The sequence below is a fragment of the Saccostrea echinata genome, unplaced genomic scaffold, assembly GCF_033153115.1.
Source record: "Saccostrea echinata isolate AGI-Se365-2 ecotype Australia unplaced genomic scaffold, CSIRO_AGI_Sech_v1 ptg000004l, whole genome shotgun sequence".
Taxonomy (NCBI): Eukaryota; Metazoa; Mollusca; class Bivalvia; order Ostreida; family Ostreidae; genus Saccostrea; species Saccostrea echinata.
This window is the reverse complement of record NW_026889753.1, coordinates 4,042,896-4,065,635: the sequence shown is the minus strand read 5'-3', so window position 1 is coordinate 4,065,635 and position 22,740 is coordinate 4,042,896. Positions and strand designations below refer to the sequence as shown.

General features: G+C 34.5%; 1 protein-coding gene across 1 annotated transcript; it reads left to right on the top strand.

Moving 5' to 3' along the window:
* Positions 1-18,699: 18,699 nt before the first annotated feature.
* On the top strand, positions 18,700-21,854 carry LOC133179259 (uncharacterized protein K02A2.6-like). The gene is made up of 2 exons (XM_061314047.1): positions 18,700-18,821; positions 18,932-21,854. Exons 1-2 carry the CDS (start codon positions 18,700-18,702, stop codon positions 21,852-21,854), a joined length of 3,045 nt encoding a protein of 1,014 aa, XP_061170031.1.
* The last annotated feature ends 886 nt before the right edge of the window (positions 21,855-22,740 follow it).

Genomic DNA, 22,740 nt, shown 5'->3' with positions numbered 1-22,740 from the left:
GACCCCTGGGGTAAAGTGTAGACACAACAGGGAGTCAAAGTTATACACAGAAGTAATTAGGAAACTTCTTTAAACATTTGCTCAAGAACATCTTAGCCATTATTAGTCATATCAATACAGAAGTATCCTCAAGTAATGTAGATTCAAATTTGTTCAAATCATGACCCCTGGGGATAGGGCGGGACCACAACAGTGGGTCAAAATTTTACATAGGAATCTATAGTTGTAGTTGTAAGTGTTAAGGGGGCATTCAAATTAGAATAATAATTCAATAATAATTCAAATAAGATTTCAAATTGTGGAATGACCTGACAACCCTTGGATTGGACTAGCCAAAGGGTATTTAAGGCAAAGCTTTAGGGAAACTTTAAGGAAAAATCATGCACCCAGAAGCTAGCTGAAGAAATTGGCCGTTGAATCAGCAATATAAAAGTTAAGGGTAAGCGCAAAATAAAAGTATTAAAGTTATAAGCACCGGTGGCAAGTATCCTAGAGAGTTGATGTTAAGTTCTGGGTGTAGTAAATCTGAAGAAGATTGAGACACCCGGTTCTTATCTATCAATGGGAACCTAGGGGAGAAAGAGTTTAAGTAGTACCATACCCAGTCTCCGTCTCTAGTTAAGAGAAAAATTAGTATTGTGTGGTTTACCCTCAGAAAGAGCGGTCTAAATAATCATTCTAATCATTAACTGACAAAGGGAAAAACTATATATATCCCTTGTAAGAACCTGATACGTAGGAAATAATTTGAAAAATCTTCTTCTTAAGTGCAACTTAACCATTATTAGTCATATCTATACACAAGCAACCTTAGGTATTGTAGAATCAAGCTTGTTCAAATTATGACCCCCAGGGTTTGGGAGGGTTTAACACCAGAGGGTCAAAGTTTTACATAAGAATATGAAGGAATCAGCTTGAAAAAATCTTGTGCTCATGATCAAGAACAGCAAAGAAATGAATTTAGTCATATTATTATTGAAGCATCCTCAGATAGTGTATATTCAGATTTGTTTAAATTTAGTGAAGATAGGGTTTGGCAACAATGAGCGACCAGATTTTTTTTTATAGAAGTACATAGAAGAAAAAAATCTTTAAAATTCTTCTGATCAAGAACAGCAAAGCCATTATTTGTAATATTGATATGAAAGCATCCTGAGGTAGTCTCGTAAATTTAAGTCACCCTTGTCAAGTTTTCAATACTAGTTCTAAACTGATTTCTGCTTTTTCCTAACCAATGTGTTCAGGTGAGCGATATGGCCCATGGGCCTCATGTATTTGCTTGCAATACTAATGTAACTTAAAGCTCTTAACCTCATAGTGTTTCATTTTTTTCTACCTTTATTCATTGTGATATCTCACCGACATATTTTGTTTTCTCGTAAAAAGAAAAAAAAACGAAGAGAGCTAGCCTAATAGTTTTGTGGTCTTTCGATATAAAAGATTTATTTTTAATATGTCAGTAACCTTAAAATATCGTTAAGAGCAAGAGTCTTTAAGGGCTTTTTGGCCATGAGAATTTCTGAAAAATCAAAAATACTCAGTTTTGGATGAAATAATACATACATCAAATATCACTTGGACCTTTGGTGAATGCATATCTTTTTTTTCACTGTCCAATGTATTATGACTTCACGAATTGCGTCGTTATGCCAATTTTCTGAAAATACCTGCAAAAATGGTTTTAAAAAATTAAGTCAATTTCAATATTTTGTATACAGAACCTCTGATCAAAAATATGCAGGAATGTATATGATCATAAAACTGTTTGGGAAGATTATAAAACATGTATCTTTTTTTTGGGGGGGGGGGGGGGGTCGAGGAGCTCATTTTAACACCTGTTTTCTGGAAAATGCAAGAAAATTGCAGTATGACAAAGTCTGTTTTTCAATACCTGGACTGTTAAAGGAAACTTTTTATAGGAAATGCAAACACCGGGTCTCTACTTTATATTGCTGTTTGAAATGGGGCATAGGTATTTGTTGATAAAATGGGATATGGACAAGGCCATGTTATGCGAACCTAGCTCTTTAACGTCTTCTATTGTTTAACATTTTGCTATGAATTAATTCTTCTGATTTTGTAAAACCAATAAGATATTTGTTTTTATCTTCGGCAAATTCTATCACATGTTGTTTGCATTCTGTCAAATTTAAATTGGCACACTCTTGTAAAAATAACATTCCCGAATTATCAAAATACTTATATATGAGTAGAGAGGTTGAGATTTCATACGTGTACGGGTACGTCTAGTAGGGGAATTCCCTAAATTTCTTGCGTATTACGTCGTCAGTTTTGGTATTGATAAGTTTTCTACACGTTCCTACAACTTGTAAAAAGGCATCTAACGTGTAGCTTTTTCAATAAAAAACTAGTCAATTTATGTGTGTATTTAGGATGTTAAGTTTCATGAACACTTATTTTAACCATGTTTTGTTCATTAACTAAAGTCAAACTAATGTCACAAAACTACAAAATAGTTGAAACAGAGACACCGATTACAGCCTTCACGTTCATGTTACACGTCATTAAATCTCAACAGACAAATTTCAAACAACGTGTACGTGTACGTCAAAGTTTGTACACACGTACACGTACGCGTACAAGTTTAAAATCTCAACCTCTCTACTATATAATAATTGTAAAAGTAAATTTGTTAGCAATATTTACAATTTTAAGTCACAATACCTTTCAATAAATCTTAGTTATCCTGAAAATCAGTGTTTTCCGTCCACTTTCTAAGTTTTTTTTCTCCAAATCCTCATCATTTACCAAATTTTCATAAATTTTATAAAAGAACTTTATATAAGTTTGGATATTAGTTTACTTCACAAAATTTTAAAATCATCTCCTGATCTGAGAAGAATTAAAATTCAACCATTCAATTTTCTCTGACTGTTTCGAACATTGATAATTTCTTAGCATTTGCAGTTTGCAGTAATGTGGTCAAACTTTTATCTTTCTCCAGTTCTGTCACATTTAACATTTAACATATATGCTGTATAAGACTTCTTTCATTTTAGCGCTAAGTTTCTTTAATAAGAATGTTGATTATCTTTAGGCCATCCTTCTGATATGGGTATCACTAATCGTATATCTGTAATATACTTTTCAAACTTAAGTTCTGACTAACTTAGTAGCTATCAAGTATTTTCTTGTTCGTAAATGATTTACTGTGTCCAGACATTTTCCTTGTTGCTGAAAACAAGCTTTCATATAATTATATAATGTTTCCACTTATGAGATGGTCTATCAGGTAAACTTTTCTATAAACCCTCTTTCTCTGCATGGTTTATACAGTGTATGTATAACTGTCATCAGCATGCACATCCTCCTGTGTTGACATCCCCTTATCCCTAATTGTCACTTCAATAGCTTCTGTTGTGTCTTATTCAAATATGTATATCAGATCATGGAATATTATACATTTATTGCATGATCATGACGGAAATATGAAGATTTATTCAGCTAAGAAAAATGATATTCTTGGCTCAATGAATCTTCATGTTTCCCGAACATTCATGCAATAAATTGTTTATTATACCGAAACAAGCAAAAACTTTAAAAATAAACACAGGCTTTCAAATCGGCACTACTCTTAAATTCATGATCACTTTCAATTTTAACGTATAGTTACTGAAACAATTTTCCGAAGTTCCTTGGACACATCACACTCCGATGAAACAATCAGCAATTTTGTGACGTGAACAAGGATATTGTGATGTCTACTACTCTTGGGAGTTTTCGTTCAACGAACGATAACTATTGCGGGAAAATGCACTAGGTCTCTGAAGAATGTGATGAAAAGCATTATGACAGGGAAATGTGAAGTTTTACGGCCCTGTCACGTAATAATCTTAAACCAATCAGATAACGGGTTGTATAGAATGATAATAATGAGGTATAATAATATATGCTATATAATAGTATTCCAGTCTTGTGAAAAGGAGTGTGTAAGCAAAATTATTTCAATAAAATTACATGACCATTATAAATTCCTTAGATGAACATCCAACTGCATATACACCCATAACATGCTACGTACACAAATTGTAACTGGCAATAGGCATACAAATTGCGTTGATATATTTTATAACTAATAAAAAGTTTTACCAAAATTATGTTTTTATTATCATATGTGAGTATATATTGGGGGTGTATGTACACCTAATAAAGGACTATATTCGGAAATGACAAATATTTGCCCCCAAAATCAAACTTTGACGTAGAAATATATAATTATGTTCTAAAACAGGGGGATATCTGCAGACTTCAAAGCACTGAATATTTTCATTAGCCATGAGGCCATATATTAGATATGACGTCAGGAAAATGACGTAAATTCAAAATTTCCATGATTTATACAGAAAAAAGGTCTATATTACGTTGATATTTTGAGTAAAAGCCATCGAGCGCAGGTCTGCTCCAACTCAATATTTTAATATGATGTGTAGAATGATTATATCAATGAAATATATCAAAATTGTTCTGGAGCAGGCCTGCGCTCTATAAATTTTATAGTAATAATTGAAGAAATTTTGTCCATTTTTCCCTCTTTCTGAAAAAAAAACACAAAATGCACATAGTTTGTGACGTCATAGAAACAAAAATTGCCAATAACCTACTTTGAAACTAAACTATTTTTTGTTAATTAAGATTTCTTATACAACATATACAATTCAGCTCATTTCAAGAAATTTTCAAAATATGACTTGGGGGGGGGGGGGGGGAACTATGCATATAGTTCTTTCTCAATATCGATCCATACCCCTTTTTTTAATTTTGCCAATTGTAACTGGCATAACTGTCTTGATGTACAATAAACCATTATTATTTATTATTATATCCATTTTCTTAGAGAAAAAATATTTCAATTACATTTGCAGGGGAGGTGAGGGGGGGGGGGATTACCGGGTAGATACACATATATATTGAATCCGGGTAGATACACATATATATTGAATAACCTGAACTTGAAAATGAATAATTTTTCCTCCACTAGAAAGAAGGTAATCTGACATTGAATGGTGGTGCAACCCCCACCCATACTCCATGCCAACTGTTTTCAGTGAATACGTATACATGTAAAAAAAAAAAAATAATAATTTCTCCGATCATATTCAAAATTAAATTCTGTCCGCAAGGGTATTATTATTATTATTATTATTATTAATATTATTATAATGTTTATTCAGACAAAGTATCAAATAAATTACAAACCATAATACAATTCATTAATAATATGAAAATAAATATAACATGACAAAATTCGACCCCATCCCCCTCATTTGAATGAAATTATCGCCCCCTTATCATGTTTATACATGTAATATTCAAGACGGTTTTTAATTCTTACCAGTTTGTACTGCAAAATGGCATATGTTTTGGCTGCAGCCATGTGTTCTTTGCACAAGCGGAATATTGTAGATGTGTATCATGATACTTGCCTTGACCTGTCTTGTTTTAGGATGATCCTTTTATCCGCATACATGCACAATATTTGCTGTCTCTCCAGTAAACAAAACGTCATCACAATGTTTTAAAGCATATAATGAAGGTTTTAACAAGAAGAGGCTATAACAATTTCCGTTTCTACAGACTGATGCAGCATAAAGGCCTTAGCGCAAGGGTTGTTTACTTGTTCAAGCTATAGTTTGTTGTTTTCTTTCTTACATGTACATTCAAAGATCTTAAAAATGAGTTTTCACACTTTCATGGTACAATGATGCTCCACAACAACTCCCTAGGTTAAACAAGATGTGTTTGTGAAACACTGATGCCCCCGTATGGCAACTTATAGCAAAGGTTAAACTTTCTCAAATGCAAATCAAATATGTTGGTACCCAAAGTAAGGTCTTGTCTCGAGGAATATACCTGTGAAATATGAAAGCCCTAGCAGCAACCGTTGAATAGATATAGAAAAGGTTAAAGTTTTTCAAAAGTAAGTCAAACATCAAGGTCAAGGTCTAATGGTCAAAATTAATGGTGCCTTAGGAAAGGCCTTCTCCCAAGAAATATACAGGTAAAATATGAAAACTGAAGCACCAATCGTTCAAAAGTCATGACCAAGGTTTAAGTTTTTCAAAAATACGTCAAACTCCAAGGTCCAGGTCAATGGATTACAATTGTTAGTATATAAAGGAAGGTCTTGTCACAAGGATTAACTACGTGAAGTATGAAAGCCCTAGCACCAACGGTTCAAAAGTTATGGCAAAGGTTAAAGTTTTTCAAAAGTAGGTCAAACTCCAAGGTCAAGGTCAAAGGGTCAAAGTTGATGGTATCTAAAGAAAGGTCTTGTCACAGGGATTACATATGTGAAGTATGAAAGCTGAAGTACCAATCGTTCAAAAGTTATGTTCAATGTTAAATCTTTTCAAAAGTAGGTCGAGCTCCAAGGTCAGGGTCAAAGGGTCAAAGTTGTTGGTATCCAAAGGAAGGACTTGTCATAAGGATTACACATGTGAAGTATGAAAGGCCTAGCACCAACGGTTCAAAAGTTATGACCAAGGTTAAAGTTGGATAAAATTTTGCAAGACTTGGTCAAACACCAAGGTCAAGGTCAAAAGGTCAAAAGTGGTTGTACCCAAAGAAAGGTCTTGTCACAAGGAGTACTCATGTGAAATATGAAAGCCATAGCTCCAACCAATCAAAAGTTATGGGCAATGTTAAAGTTTTTGCGGACAAACAGACAGACAAACAGACAGACAGACAGCTAGACGGACAGACGGACGGACAGGGCAAAAACTATATACCCCCGAATCTTCGATACGGGGGCAGAAAAATTGATCATACATGACCTTCTTTATTCCATGTTGATATATCTTTCATTTCTTACCAAATAATACTAAAGAGTTCCAACAAAGGAATTCAACTCTAAGAAATAGGTTGCAGAGGGCTAAAATAAGCCGTAAAAAGTTATATGAAGTATTTTAATTAGATATTCCTTTTTTTTTTTTTTTTTTTTTTTTTTTTTTTTTTTTAAAAAAATAGGTTTAGAATCTTCATTTTTTCATTTAGATATTAAAGAAATAGTCTTTAATTCTGATAATAGACTATTATTAAGAATAAATTAGGTAAAATGGTAGCGAAGCATGGTATTTCAAAGTTAATTTACAACATATTATTCCCAGATAATTCTCAAGAAACCATTATTTTAATTCAATTTTTTGCTTGGTCTTGAGAAAAAAGTGCATCTCAAAATAGCTAAAATATCATACTCATTGATTTAGGATCTATAAATAGTCCTTTAAAAAATAAAACATTCATTTCAATTCCTTTTTTCCATCATTAATTATATAAAGAATACCATAATTTTGAAAAAGAAACAAAAATTTGAAATTTGAAAATAAACTGATGACAGAAAGACACATTAAGTTCGGTCAGATTGTATAGTTTTTTTTTCCATTTAATTTAGTGTGATTTTCGATAAATATGCAAATGAGCTGTTACTAAAAATAGATGCGAGGTTCGACATTTTTTGTAGATATTCTGACTTCTACTTTTATGTAAAAAAAAAAATATAAGAAACTAAAAATCCTAAGTCGCAACCTTCCATTTGGACTATCTTTTGTATATTAGTTTTCTCGCAGACTGGCTCTTAATAAATGTTCGCTGAAATATACATTGAAGTATTTAACTCTTATACAGCTGTAGTCGTACAAACAGGAAAAACATTTTATTGATGAATGGACATGTAACACAAGAGGCCCATGGGCCACATCGCTCACCTGAGCACATTGGCTAGGCAAAAGCACAAATCAGTTCAGTATTAAAAAGACCAGGGGAGGGGGGGGGGCTTGAATTTTAAACTACCTGATGATGCTTCCATGTCAATGTAACAAATGGCTTTGTTGTAAAAAAAATTCCCATATATTCCTTTGTAAAAATTTGATCCCCCATTGTGGCTCCTCCCTATCCCAGGGGTCATCATTTGAACAAACTTGAATCTACACTACATGTACCTGATATCAATATGACTAAACATAGCTTTTCTGTTCTTGAGAAGAAATATTTCTTCTTTATGTTCTTATGTTAAACTTTCCATTCCCCATTGGGCCCCACCTTACCCCTGCGGGTCATCATTTGAACAAAATTGAATCTACACTACCTGAGGATGCTTCCATATCAAAATGACTAATCATGGTTTGCAGTTCTTCAGAAGAAGATATTTTCCTTATATTTCTATGTAGAACTTTGATCCTCCATTGTGGCCCCGCCCTACCCCCGGGGGTCATGGTTTGAACAAACTTAAATCTACACTACCTGAGGATGCTTCCATAATATGACTCATCATGGCTTTGCTGTTCTTGAGAAGAAGACTTTTAAAGATTTTTCCTATATATTTCTATGTAAAACTTTGATCCTCCATTGTGGCCCCACCCTACCCCCGGGGGTCATGGTTTGAACAAACTTAAATCTATACTACCTGAGGATGCTTCCATATAAATATGACTCATCATGGCTTTTCTGTTCTTGAGAAGAAGATTTTTAAAGATTTTTCCTATATATTTCTATGTAAAACTTTGATCCTCCATTGTGGCCCCGCCCTACCCCCGGGGGTCATGATTTGAACAAACTTAAATCTACACTACCTGAGGATGCTTCCACATAAATATGACTCATCATGGCTTTGCTGTTCTTGAGAAGAAGATTTTTTAAAGATTTTTCCTATATATTTCTATGTAAAACTTTGATCCTCCATTGTGGCCCCGCCCTACCCCCAGGGGTCATGATTTGAACAAACTTGAATCTACACTACCTGAGGATGCTTCCATATAAATATGACTCATCATGGCTTTGCTGTTCTTGAGAAGAAGATTTTTTAAAGATTTTTCCTATATATTTCTATGTAAAACTTTGATCCTCCATTGTGGCCCCGCCCTACCCCCGGGGGTCATGATTTGAACAAACTTGAATGTACACTACCTGAGGATGCTTCCACAAGAGTTTCATCTTTCCTGGCCCTATGGTTCTTGAGAAGAAGATTTTTAAATGATGCCATTATTTTTTCAGTAATTCCTAATTATCTCCCCTTGAAAGAGGGCGTGGCCCTTCATTTGAACAAACTTAATCCCCTTTACCCAAGGATACTTTGTGGCAAGTTTGGTTGAAATTGGCCCAGTGGTTCTTGAGAAGAAGTCGAAAATGTGAAAAGTTTACAGACAGACAGACGGACAGACAGACGGACGCCGGACAAAATGTGATCAGAAAAGCTCACTTGAGCTTTCAGCTCAGGTGAGCTAAAAAACCAATCACTTATTATTTTAATTTAAATTGTCCAAAGACTAATATTTTATGAGATTCTAGGAGAGAATTTCAGTTTTGCAGAGTCATATTTAAAGATTTCAAACCACACCCGTATGTTTTTGATTTCGTTGGTAATAAAATGGCAGTTTTATTTCTCAGGGAGTATGATGTTTCTTTGATTTTTGTTAAAATCATGCAAGTAAGAGGGACACTGTGTGTTGGAATTCTAAAAACATTGTATGGCCATTACTTTAAGTCATCTGAACTTGGGACACAGTAAGGTTTATTTTTGAAGAGATAATACTTTGAGTTTATGTTATTTTCATATATGAAGCGCAATGCCCTTTTCTGTAATTGTTACCATTGTAGGCGTTGGCACGATAAAGATTCCTCACTTTTTAATGGCGCCCTGAGTGCCGAGTAAAGTCTAAATTTGAAGCCTTTCACCGGAATATGGTGACGTCTCTATATCAGTGAAAAATTCTCGAGCGGGACTTAAAACAACATACAATCAATCAATCCACTGGAAAGAGACTTAACCTACCTCTTTGGACTGACTAACTTTGGGCCTTGTTTAACCACTGGATAGATAAAATTAACCGTTGAATAAATTCTGAGCAACGGAATTTAGCAAATGGTTAAAAGTTGGATAAGAGATTTAACCAGCGGTTAGCGCCAACCAAGGTTTTGAACAACCAAGTTCTGGTCTCCAAAGACAACATGGATATTGTCAATGAAGAAATCCAGCATCCCACTAACATTAACCTCCGATTACTTATGTGTAGAATCAGTGATTTTTTTTACAATGATATTTTGTAGATGACCTACCACAAGGTATAAAAATTTCCGGGTTCAATTTTTATTGAAGAAGCAGCTGTCTATGATATCAAAAAGCCAAATTCATAATTTATAGTGAAGAAAGTGTAGTAAAGTCATGCATTTGATGTTACTGATTTTAGAAACATTTTGCCATTTGAAATTTTCTAAAGTTCTTTGAGTTTTTGAGAATCCACATTTCATTTACACCACTTCTCGATTATGCTGTGCACAGAACGTCTGATGTCTCTCCTTTGCAGGAGTTAATATTTTTTGAGGAGCAAAGATAACGGGTTAAGAATTAGTAATATTTATCAATATTAACAATTTGATAAATAAATTTAATCAATACTAGTATCCAAATTCAAACAGTAGTATAAGGAAGAGACTCCATGTTTTAAGAGGCATGTATAGTTTCTCTCAGGAATATAAGACGAAAAAGTTTGTAAATTTCAATATTCAAGATAAAAATGTTGTCCTCGAGTATATAGAAATTAAATTATAAGCACATCTTTGATCCAAAAATGAACACTAAAGAAATGTAATAAACATAATTAATTTAAATTCATACTTGTAAAGCTGCAATCAGAATTGCACCTTCCCTGACAAAAAAAGTTTAGTTTACCATAGTATTAAAGTTTTTATTATAGTTAATCAAAGTACTTTTACTATTGATTTCATTTTTTTTATTTATGTTCTCCAATTCACAGTATTCAAGTTTTTATTATAGTTAATCAAATTACATTTACTATTGATTTCATTTTTTTTATTTATGTTCTCCTATTCACAGTATTAAAGTTTTTATTATAGTTAATCAAAGTACTTTTACCATTGATTTCTTTTTTTTTTTATTTATGTTCTCCAATTCACACATTTTTATATTAAATGGACATTTTAATTGTGCTTGGTATTTTCACATATTATTGTCAAATTTTACATCATAATTTAAGCTTCAAAACGTTTAAAGTTTCATAGTAAATGTAAGAGTGAATGGGTTGTCTAGGACCCCATGGATCGATAAGCTCAAATAGATACCTAAGCATCTGTTTATCAGGTAATATTTTCGCCTGGGGGGATTATACATATATATTCAGTTTATATTTTACATTCATCTTCGGGCAGATGCAGCAATCCCTGCCTCATAGGCAGCACAAATTTCATATATACATTATCTTATGTATATATTCTAAAATCCATAAAATATACAAATACACTGTACGTACATGCACGGGACAAGTTAGTTTTGAATGTTTGATTTAAAATTATTAAAATTAAAAATTAAAAAGGATCTCGATTTCCTTTCATGATTCAATAAGGGTTCACACCTCATTTACTCTTGAAGTCAGTAGGTATACACATATTTCATTCATATCGTAATAACTTTTTTTAAAAAACTTTTTATTTAATTTCTTCTTTGCTTTTTTCGCTTCATTGTTTGTTTGTTAGTTTGTTTTTACGAAAATAACCCAAAATAGTATTCATTTATTTTTCTGGATCAGGTATGATTTCCTGTGGACATATATATTTTTTGAAAAAAAATCTTGTTATATCATGTATATTTTAACGCCTTCCTCTTTTATTCATTGAAAAGCTGATAGGGATAGCCAGATTTTTAAAACTGTTATAAGTATAATACAAGTATATCAATTTTTCATGGTTACTAGTCTCTGGATAAAAATTTCCAACACATTCGGGTCAGTCCAGCACTGTGCCCAATGATTTTTAGAAAAATCCTTGAAAGCGTGTTAAGTAGTACAAGTAATTTTTAATATATATAAGTGAATTCAACGAATATTCGAACGTTCGAGTATTCATTCGATGAGTTAATATTAGATTAATATAAATTTGAGATTCAAATATTCGGAATTTTTTTCAGATTTCACACAGAGACAAAAAATTTTGATGTGAACAGTGGTGACATTATAATTCCTATTTTATTTACTAGCGATCAAATTTGATCACCCGATTTCTTTCACTGCTCTCTTTTCTTATAGATCTTCTAAATTATTTCGCTTTAAATAAGGTATAAAAGAAATAAACAAGAATTATTAATGTATAATAAAAAAAACCCCGTACTTTCAATGGTTTAATATGATCGGATGTAGAATCGAGGTCAACAAAAATAAAACCTTCTTTGAATGTTTTAGAGACGTGAGGAGTGTACTTTTGAATATAAATTTTATTAATCATTGGATTACGTCTTTGATAGAAGCAGTCTGTAATACCTTCAAGTACTCGATTTTAGAATAAAACACCATTACTTGATATCTCATGATCAGTTTGAATATATTCCTAAATTTTAAAATCATCAGCGGGAAATTAATGATCTAGGAAAATTGTCTATGGAAGTGTTTGTTTATATTTTCAAAACATTGTATTAAAGATTAGAATTATATCTCTTATTAGGCAGATTATTGTAAGTAACGTAAAACCTACATTGTATGACGTCATATCGAGTACATGAGTTTAGTCTGTCTTTTTAATGCTAGATCAATTATGATGTCATAATTAATTTAATTTTACTTTTTTCCCGTACTTTACAGCTTTAATCCAAGACTGTCTCATGTAATGAAGTTACACAAATGTGATAATGCGAATAGCATGCAACTATTTTGAAGGAATGCAAAAATCCTAAGAAATCTAAATAGTACAATATCTTGATATGAAATGAATCTGAGTCAAAGATCTGTTAAAGATTGTGTGTAAATTTTGTAATGTCTATCATGAAATGACGTGCATTCCTTTTCATAATTATTTGTTAATTATTCATAATGGTTGGCGTATAATAATAATTTTTCCCTTCAATATTATCTTTTTAAATAAAAAAAAATACATTTTTTGATAAATATTCTCATTGTAAATCTGAACGTAACCCCAAAACAGCATTTGATAAATAAATCCCTTGTAAGTGCAAGAAGGTCAACAAAAGAAGTATTGATAAATAGAGTGTCTCTCATTAGTTGCGGGGAAAGGTTTATATTTTAATTACTTTTTCTAATTATTTGAGTATGTTCTTCACCATATTAAAGATTGAAAACATTCTGACAAAGACTTTTGAAAAATATTTACAAATTTAGGTTGTAAATTGACTCAAAAAATGTTGAGCACATTTGCCTATATTCGTTGAAATGTGGACTTAATCTTTTATGTCAACTGAATAAAAAAGAATGTATTCTTGAATAATATTGCTTAATATGGTTCAGTTAAGAAAGTCTATAAACAACGATGTTTGAAGAAGTATTTTTGTGATTTTCTATATTCTCATTATGACCAGTACCCCTAAAAATGGCAGAAAATATGTAGTCGAAGTGTAAAATTATCATTCAAAGTTGCACAGCCTGGCTTCACTACATTTAATAACAAAGAAACATACCATGTATTTTTAACTGATTGATAAGCGAGTGCTAATATATCATTTTGAAAAGTTTGAAAATCTTGTGACAAAGACTTTTCCGACATGGGTTCTACCATTATATTTTCATTGTATACATTTATTTCAAACATTGACAAATATCAAATGTAGAATTTCTTTTTGAATACCTAAAAAAGGTTACATTTTATTTCGAGGAGGAGAGTATGATGAATGCAAAATTTAAATAAACTAGATTTTTTATCAAATATTTGAATATATTCGAATACTTTCGATGAATATTCGATTAGGAATTATTGACAAAATTGACATCCCCAATATATATATATATATATATATATATATATATATATATATATATATATATATATATATATATATATATATATATATATATATATATATATATATATATGGGGGGGGGGGTGTATAGCACACACACACACACACACAGAGAGAGAGAGAGAGGAGGGGAGAGATACATGTAAATAAAACACCACAATAACAAAACCAAGTTGATTACAGGTTGATAGAATTTAATTGGAAAATACTGTCAATATATTCAACATCATCATTATCATCATAAGATTATGAGGAGATTATATTGTCTTTACATATGCAAAGGTTTGATGTAAATTTCTATTATTTTTAACCAAATCCCTACAACAATTAATAGTGCATGCAAGAGTTACACATCTTTGAATACCCCAGACAGTAAACTTAGCCAGGAATTACATAAGAAATTTGTTTTTAAAAATAATATTTAAAGACATGCTTGCAGTATCAATTTCATTTTCATAAGCATGCAAATTATATATGTAAGACTCCAATGACCGATGGTCACGCCAAAGTTCGATAGTCTGGGCCTGACCCCGATGGTCTGGTGTCAGTATGGACGCCAAAGTCCAATGGTCACGCCAAAGTCCCATGGCTTGTTTCCTCGTTGACTCGTTGCGCTATAGTGCGATGGTCTGATACGCCAAAGTCCGATGGTGCTGAGAAACAATCAACGTTTACGACGTCACAATGATCCGACGTCAATCCTTGACGCCATTGTCCTGCATTCGTCCTCGCATACAATTTTGCTGATTTGGTTATTGCTTGCACCCATCAAAGATACTAGGATTAGTCCTCGCACACCACTGATTAGGTTTAGTCCATGCTCACTATTGGACTGATTATCGAATAACTTTGCACCAAACCTGAGAGATTTTGGGTTAGTCCTCGCACATTATTCGACTGATTTGGGTTCATCTCGCACCCACCCAGGATATCTAAGTTATAGTTGTTACACACTTTTCGACCGATTAGGGTTAGTCTCGCATCTATCCGAGATATTAGGGTTAGCCTCGCATTTAAAATTTATTTGTATTTACTTTTAAAAAAAACCATCGGATATAATTTGTCGCAATAGTACTATGACGTCATAAACTTTAATTGATTTTCCGCAACATCGGACTTTGGCGTGCCAGACCATCAGGGTTTGGCGCAGACTATCAGACTTTGGCGTGACCATCGAACTTTGGAGTCCTACATATAAACAATAAAACTCTTAAATCTGTAAATTTAATAGATATTTTAAAAATTGTAACAAAAAATATACAATTTTGGTTTTTTTATCCAATAATCTACTTAGTTCTTATCTTAATATACATATTACATGTAAATGTTTTATTTCACAAATTATGACGTAGAAGTTGCAGTTTTTGGGAAAAAGAATGTAAGTCTTTTTGTTCTCTGGTTTTAGTAGATGCAACTAGCAGAAATGCTGAACAAGAGATTTTTTTTTTTTTACAAATAAAATATTTTAAAAACATTTTTGCTATTTTATGATATAAAACATTTTATAACAATATAAAATATGTGTTTCATATTAGTCAACTAACACGGAGAGATCTAATTCAATCGCATTGAAAAAATATACATATATACTCTTTAGGAACACAGAGCAAGACAGACAACTTTTATACGATAAACGACAGATGTTACAAACCTATGTCAACAAGCATAAAGATAACAAATATACCTTTATAGAAGTGAACAAATAAGTGAAGCAGCAAATTTTTTTTTTTTTTTTTTTTTTTTTTTTTTTTTTTTTTAGATTTAATTCAAAGTTTGCCAATAATGTGAAAGGAGGATATAGAACATTCTGAGAAATCATGTAGTTTAATAAAATATTAACCATTTAATAGGTTAATGATCTTGATATCATTAGAAGGAGCAGGAGAGTATGAAAACATTCCTTGCAGAAATTTGTAAAGTAAAGACTGTAAAGGAGAAACTTCAGGCGTACTGTGCTGCGACATTTTCTGGTGTGGGTTGGATTTTGATTGTCATGGACTCTAAAGAACTTTTAGAAGATTTAAAATCTCCAATTGTTTTCTAAAGTCAATGGCATTAAAACTTGAGACTTTTCTGCATTTTCTTCAACCATTCCTCGTGGTACATGTAAGTTGGGGACTAAGCTTTCTGATGTCGCGGACGGCTTTTTCGGCCACCCATTTTAAGCCTTGAATTAGACTATATTGCAAAATTAATCTACGATTAGTGTGCATACATATGCTTTTGATATTTATCCTTCGAAATTTTTGTTAAACATATTTCTACAATTCCACAAAACGTCACTGAAAAGAATATGTTTAAGCCTTAAATTCCGGAAATTTGAACTGGACCACTTTCGAATTTAAGGTACCCGCAAATGGGCGGAGATATTTAAATCGCATGGAAGTGGAATGTAAACATTTGCACATTAAATCAAGATTGATTCTACAGTATGAATTTAAATGGAGGAGAGAGAGATTGTAGAGTTTCATGATTCACACAAATAATAAATGATTCATGACCATATTGATCATTTTCATGATTCGTATCCATAAGTTTGCGTATCTTAAGTTTTCGTATATATATATGTATAAAAATGCCCCCCCTTTTTTTTTGCTTTAGCTTAATCATTTTTCGTTTTATATGCTGAATGCTTTTCAATTCAAAGAATGATTTATGTTTTAGGAAAGATTCACATGTACATGACTTCGATGTCACACTACATTTAATCGTAATTCACTGTACATGTAGTACGTAGTAATACAAACATGTGTTGTATACATGTATGCAGAACTTACGGTGATAGATATTTTATTACATGCATGTATATATATAGATTGTCTTCAATATCTGTTTCATTTCGGCAATCCAAATATTGTCAGGTATGATACTAGTGGTCAGGCATGTGTCTGTAGATGCCTGCAGACCATAATACGGAAGGCGACATGAGCTAGCACAGCTACCTACTAATCGTGCACCTGATTTGCACCGGCAATTCCAGAAGTTCCTTCAAAATACCAAACGAAAAACACAATTTAGTGAAAAAAGACAACTTTAAAACCCTTATAAAATGTTCGCTAAATTCTTTAATAATTTGAAGTTGTTCAGGCCGATACACACGGTGAGATTTGTAATATACTGAAACGCAAAAGAAACGCAACATCCTATTTTAGGGGTAAATATTATATATAGGATATAATTTTGCATCTAAAAAGTAAGGACATCTTCAACTTTGTAAATACATGTATCGGTAATTTAACGGTTGAATGATTTTCATACCATTACCGGAAGTTAAGTTTGAGTCCGCTTAATTTCTTTTCCGTAAGCGATGCCAAGGCTTCCTGAAAATGACATAAGTACACATTTCCATTACTCTAGCTGGAAAATCTCAAAATAAAGGTGATGGAGAGTTGCAGATGCAAATATGCAATACATCACGCCTCAAGAGGCTCTTACGTATCATTAGCATGAATGACAGTCAATGGACCGGAAGTCTAAGGGTTACTACACGGCGCTAGTCTAGAGAAAATTCGACCTTATCATCTGAAAAACGGGCAGTTAAAAATGGCAAAGAATATTGCTTTCGCTCAGATCTCGAGATAGATAAAACTATTGCATCGTAGTAACCAAGCTGCAATTGTTGTGCATGGCAGTCTTGCTCGCTGTAATTGAATGGCCGGGATGGGGGGGGGGGGGGGGGGTTAACAGTCATGCGTTACTTTCTAAAGTTAAAAGATAATCATTTAACATTTTTATCAAATCTCTGATGTTTTTAAATCGTGTTTTATCTTACTGTATTCATTTTTGAAAATCATTGGATAAAGGTTTCAAATATTTGTAGATTACTGCTTGTTGCGTTTCTTTTGCGTTTCAGTATATAATGCAAGTATTATATTTGTATTATAATACTTTCCCGTACACAATAATGGAAAAGAGGTTAGCAGTGTCTGTTATCGTATTATGCACTGCATTAAAACTGAAAAGACCATCATAATGGAAACAACGCAGGCCCGTAGGAAGCAATTTTAGTTTGGGGAGGCACAGCCAAAAAATTTTCAGTTGACAGTTGAGGGGACACTACCAAAAATTTTCTGACAAGCGAAAAAAAAAAAAGGTCATCGGTCATCAGGCGGTTTTATTGTGGGGGCACAAGCATATAGTATCTGTAGTATATCTTTCCGGATATGATTTGTGTACTTTAATTGGTTTTGTATGTTATATGTGTTCTTCAATAAATGTTACTTCCGGTCAATGGTGTGGTCCTTGATGGCTTGAAACAAATGAAGCTAGTAACCTAGTAATCTTACCCAGATACACAACACATGACGACGAGGTTAACGTAAACTCATCAGGAATTTTCGGGACATTCATTGTGTATAAGTGTTCATTATCGTTGCAAAGCGCGCAAGTCTGAATTTTGAATTTCACTTTACACGAGGTGACCCGAATTTTCTCAACAACATGGCAACTTCGCTGATTGGGAAAATAGATACTTTTGATGACTCTAGAGAAAAGTTGGAATCTTATGTAGAAAGACTAGAGCAATATTTTCTAGCGAATGACGTTGATGCCGGCAAACAAGTACCGGTGTTATTAAGTGTAATCGGCGGTCCGACGTACAGTTTACTGAGAGATTTGACTGCGCCTGCCAAACCAGCCGATAAAACTTACCAGGAAATCGTTGACATCCTAAAGAACCATTTGAGTCCTAAACCGATGGTATAGCAGAACGTTTCCGTTTTCACAAGAGAGACCAGAGGCCTGATGAGAGTGTGAGAGACTATATTGCCCAGTTACGTAAACTATCAGAACATTGTGCGTTTGGAGGTGCTCTGGACGATACATTGAGAGACCGTTTGGTTTGTGGACTGCGCTGTGAGAACACATAGAAGAAATTACTCTCCATAGCCCAACTGACATTGAACAAAGCACTGGAAATATGTGTTGCCATGGAAACAGCCACCAAGGATGCTGCTGAACTCCAGAATAAGCATCGTGGATTAGCATCTGTAAACAAGTTCCAAGTAAGTCAGAAACGCCCAGCTAAGAAAGCACAGAAAACAGAGACAAAGTGTTATCGTTGTGGAAAAGAGGGCCATCTCCAGCAAGATTGTCATTTCAAAAATGCAAACTGTAGGAAATGTGGGAAAAGGGGCCACATTGAACATGTGTGTGTCGTAGCAAGAATAGTCAGTCAAGACAAAAGTCACAGAAGGCACATTTTCTTACGGAAAACAGTGATAAGGAGGAGTACATAGCCAGTTTGGAAATTCATCAACTGAGTAAAAACTCCAAAGAAATTATATGGATACAGCCAAAGGTTAATGGATCAGATTTAAAGATGGAGTTGGACACAGGATCTGCTCTGTCCATTATCAGTAAGGCAGACTTTGTGAAGCACTTCAAAGGTCTAAAGTGGGAAAATAGTGACATTACATTAAAGACATATTCAGGAGAAATCATAAATCCACTCGGTTGTGTTCAAGTACCTGTACTTCTGAAGGGGACAGAAGAAGTGTTACCTTTGTATATTGTCCAGAGAGGTGGACCACCGTTACTCGGACGACAGTGGATGAATGCCTTGTGTGGTAAGCAATGGATCAATAGACTATCCATGAATTATGTAGACTCTCAGTCAGTATCACCTCAACAAGGGATTCAGAACATTCTTGAGAAATATCAGTCAGTTTTCAAAGAAGATCTTGGTACTTTGAAGAATATAAAGGCCAAATTCTCACTGAAACCTGATGCCAAGCCAAAGTTTTGTAAGGCTCGACCTGTGCCGCATTCGCTTAAACCAGCTGTGGATAGTGAGCTGGATAGACTCCTCAGCTTAGGAATCCTAGAACCAGTGGAGCATAGTGAGTGGGCAACCCCCATAGTCGTGGTGCCAAAGAAAGATAACACGGTTCGGATATGTGGTGATTTTAAAGTTACATTGAATCAATGTATCAATGTGGACCAGTACCCGCTCCCTCGGGTGGATGAAATATTCTCAAACCTTGCAGGAGGAGAACACTTCACCAAACTGGATCTTAAAAATGCATACCTGCAAATGGAAATAGAAGAGGGTCACCAGAAATACCTCACCATCAATACACACAGAGGGTTGTTCCATTTTAACAGACTCATGTATGGAGTGGCATCCGCACCAGCAGTATGGCAAAGGGCCATGGATCAAGTACTGCAGGGGATCAATGGAGCACATTGTATGATTGATGACATGATTATTACTGGTTCAACGACTGAGGAGCATCTCGGCAATTTAGAGAAAGTTTTGTCACGACTGCAGAACTTCAACCTGAGAGCGAATATCAAGAAATGTGATATATTTAAAGACAATGTAGAATTTTGTGGTCACAAAATTGACAAATATGGCTTACATAAAACAGAAGAGAAGGTGAAAGCAGTGGTGGAAGCTAAGGTCCCAGAAAATGTGACAGAGTTGCGTGCATTCCTTGGACTTGTAAATTATTATGGAAAGTTCATGCCCAACTTGTCTACTGTTTTGAGACCTCTTCACAAGCTTTTAGAAAAGGACAGCAAGTGGAACTGGACTACCGAGTGCCAAGCTGCATTCAGAAAGGTAAAAGAATTAATGAAGTCTGAACAGGTTCTTGCACACTATAATCCACACTTACCTATAAGGCTCTCCTGCGATGCATCACCATTCGGACTTGGAGCGGTTCTTTCACATACGTATCCTTCTGGAGAAGAACGTCCAATAGCATTTGCATCTAGGACTCTAAATAGTGCCGAACGAAACTATTCTCAAATAGACAAGGAAGCCCTTGGTATTGTGTGGGGAATCAAACATTTTCAGATGTACTTATATGGACGACATTTCTCGCTCATTACTGACCATAAACCCTTGGTGTCAATATTTCATCCGCAGAAGGGTATACCACTTACTACTGCCGCAAGACTGCAACGGTATGCACTGTTCTTATCGGGATTGGATTACTCTATTGAGTATCGGAACACAAAACAACATGGAAATGCTGATGGACTCTCTCGCCTACCATTAGCCACAGATGGCCGAGAAAGAGAGTTGGAGTCGGAGATTTTTGATGCAGCACATGTATTTCACATGACGCAATTGGAGGCATTGCCTGTATCAGCTAGCGAAATAAAGCGTAAAACTGCTCGAGACCCAGTGCTATCTCGGGTGTACGATGCAACCATGCGTGGTTGGAATGATGCAATGGACAGCGACTTACAACCATATTTCTCACGCAGACAGGAGATTACTGTGCATCAGGGTTGTCTACTCTGGGGATTTCGTGTCATAATCCCAGAACCACTTCGTAAAGGAATTCTTGACATGATCCATGAAGGGCACTTGGGGGTGGTGAAAATGAAGGCAATTGCTAGGAGCCATGTCTGGTGGCCAGGTATTGATGCCAATATTGAGGAGTGTGCAAAGAAATGCAAAGGATGTATGGACCATCGCAATGTAGCTCCGGAAGCACCAATTCATTCCTGGGAATTCCCTGATAAACCCTGGCAAAGAATTCATGTGGATTTTGCAGGCCCATTCTTGGGAACTATGTTTATGATTGTAGTAGATGCCCATTCCAAGTGGCCTGAAGTGTTCAAAATGAACAAGACTACATCAACACATACTATAGAAGTACTGAGAACTCTATTTGCTAGAAATGGTTTACCTGAACATTTAATCAGTGATAATGGACCCCAGTTCATTGCAGAGGAGTTTCAGAGATTCATGAAATCAAATGGAATACGTCATTCAACCTCATCCCCTTATCACCCAAGGACAAATGGACTGGCTGAGCGATTTGTGCAGACCTTCAAGAGTGCTATGAAGTCTGCAAAATATGATGAGGGTTCCATTCAGAAGAAACTTTGCAATTTCCTGATTGCATATCGGAATACTCCACAGTCATCAACTGGAGAAACTCCGGCACAGATGTTTTTGGGAAGAAATCTCGCAACTAAGCTGGATCGTGCTAAGCCTAGCTTGACACGTACCGTGGACCAGAGCCAGGAGAGGATGCGTAGTAAGATTACAACCAAACCTCGCAAGTTCAACACCGGTGACCATGTCTTAGTAAGGGACTACAGGAAGGGAGATAATAAATGAATATCCGGCATAATACGTCGCATCACAGGACCGATTTCCTATGAAGTTGAAGTATCCCCAGGAAATATATGGCGACGTCATATTGATCAAATGCTTAGTTCAGTGCAACAGCCATTCTCGGAGGCACTGTTACAAATACCAAACATAGACACGCATGTAGATGTTGCACCTGCTGAACACAGTACAGAAACCAGTCCGTCTACACCGAGTGAGGGAACTATGACCAAAAACTTACCTGAACCACTTCCTACTGAACCAGCAGTTGCTCAGGACCCCTTACCAGATTCAGGAAACAAGTCAACTACGCCTGTGCGCCGTTATCCAGTTAGAAACCGAAAAACTTGTGAAAATGAATTTGTGATTGTGGGGCATAATAATCCCCTGTTTCATTTCTAAGGGCAGGAAGCTCTTCTTTGTGTATGTTTAAAATTGTTTATGTTGATGTTTAATAATACTCATATTATTTCTGCAAATCTAGTCATTTGAAGTTAATCGGTGCTAATATTTCATTTACAATCAATATAAACACTCAAAGACGCTCTAATGATTATTATTTTGAATTGTAGTAGGTAATTTACTTTTAAACTTGTTTTTCAAAAGTTTAGTGGGGAGGAATGTAGTATATCTTTCTGGATATGATTTGTGTACTTTAATTGGTTTTGTATGTTATATGTGTTCTTCAATAAATGTTACTTCCGGTCAATGGTGTGTTCCTTGATGGCTTGAAACAAATGAAGCTAGTAACCTAGTAATCTTACCCAGATACACAACAGTATCTGTGTTTACTATTGTAATCTATATATCGGCAAAATTATTGGGGGGGGGGCACGGCCCCCCGTGCACCCCCCCCCCCGGTTCCTACGGCCAAACAACGGCGGAACACTCG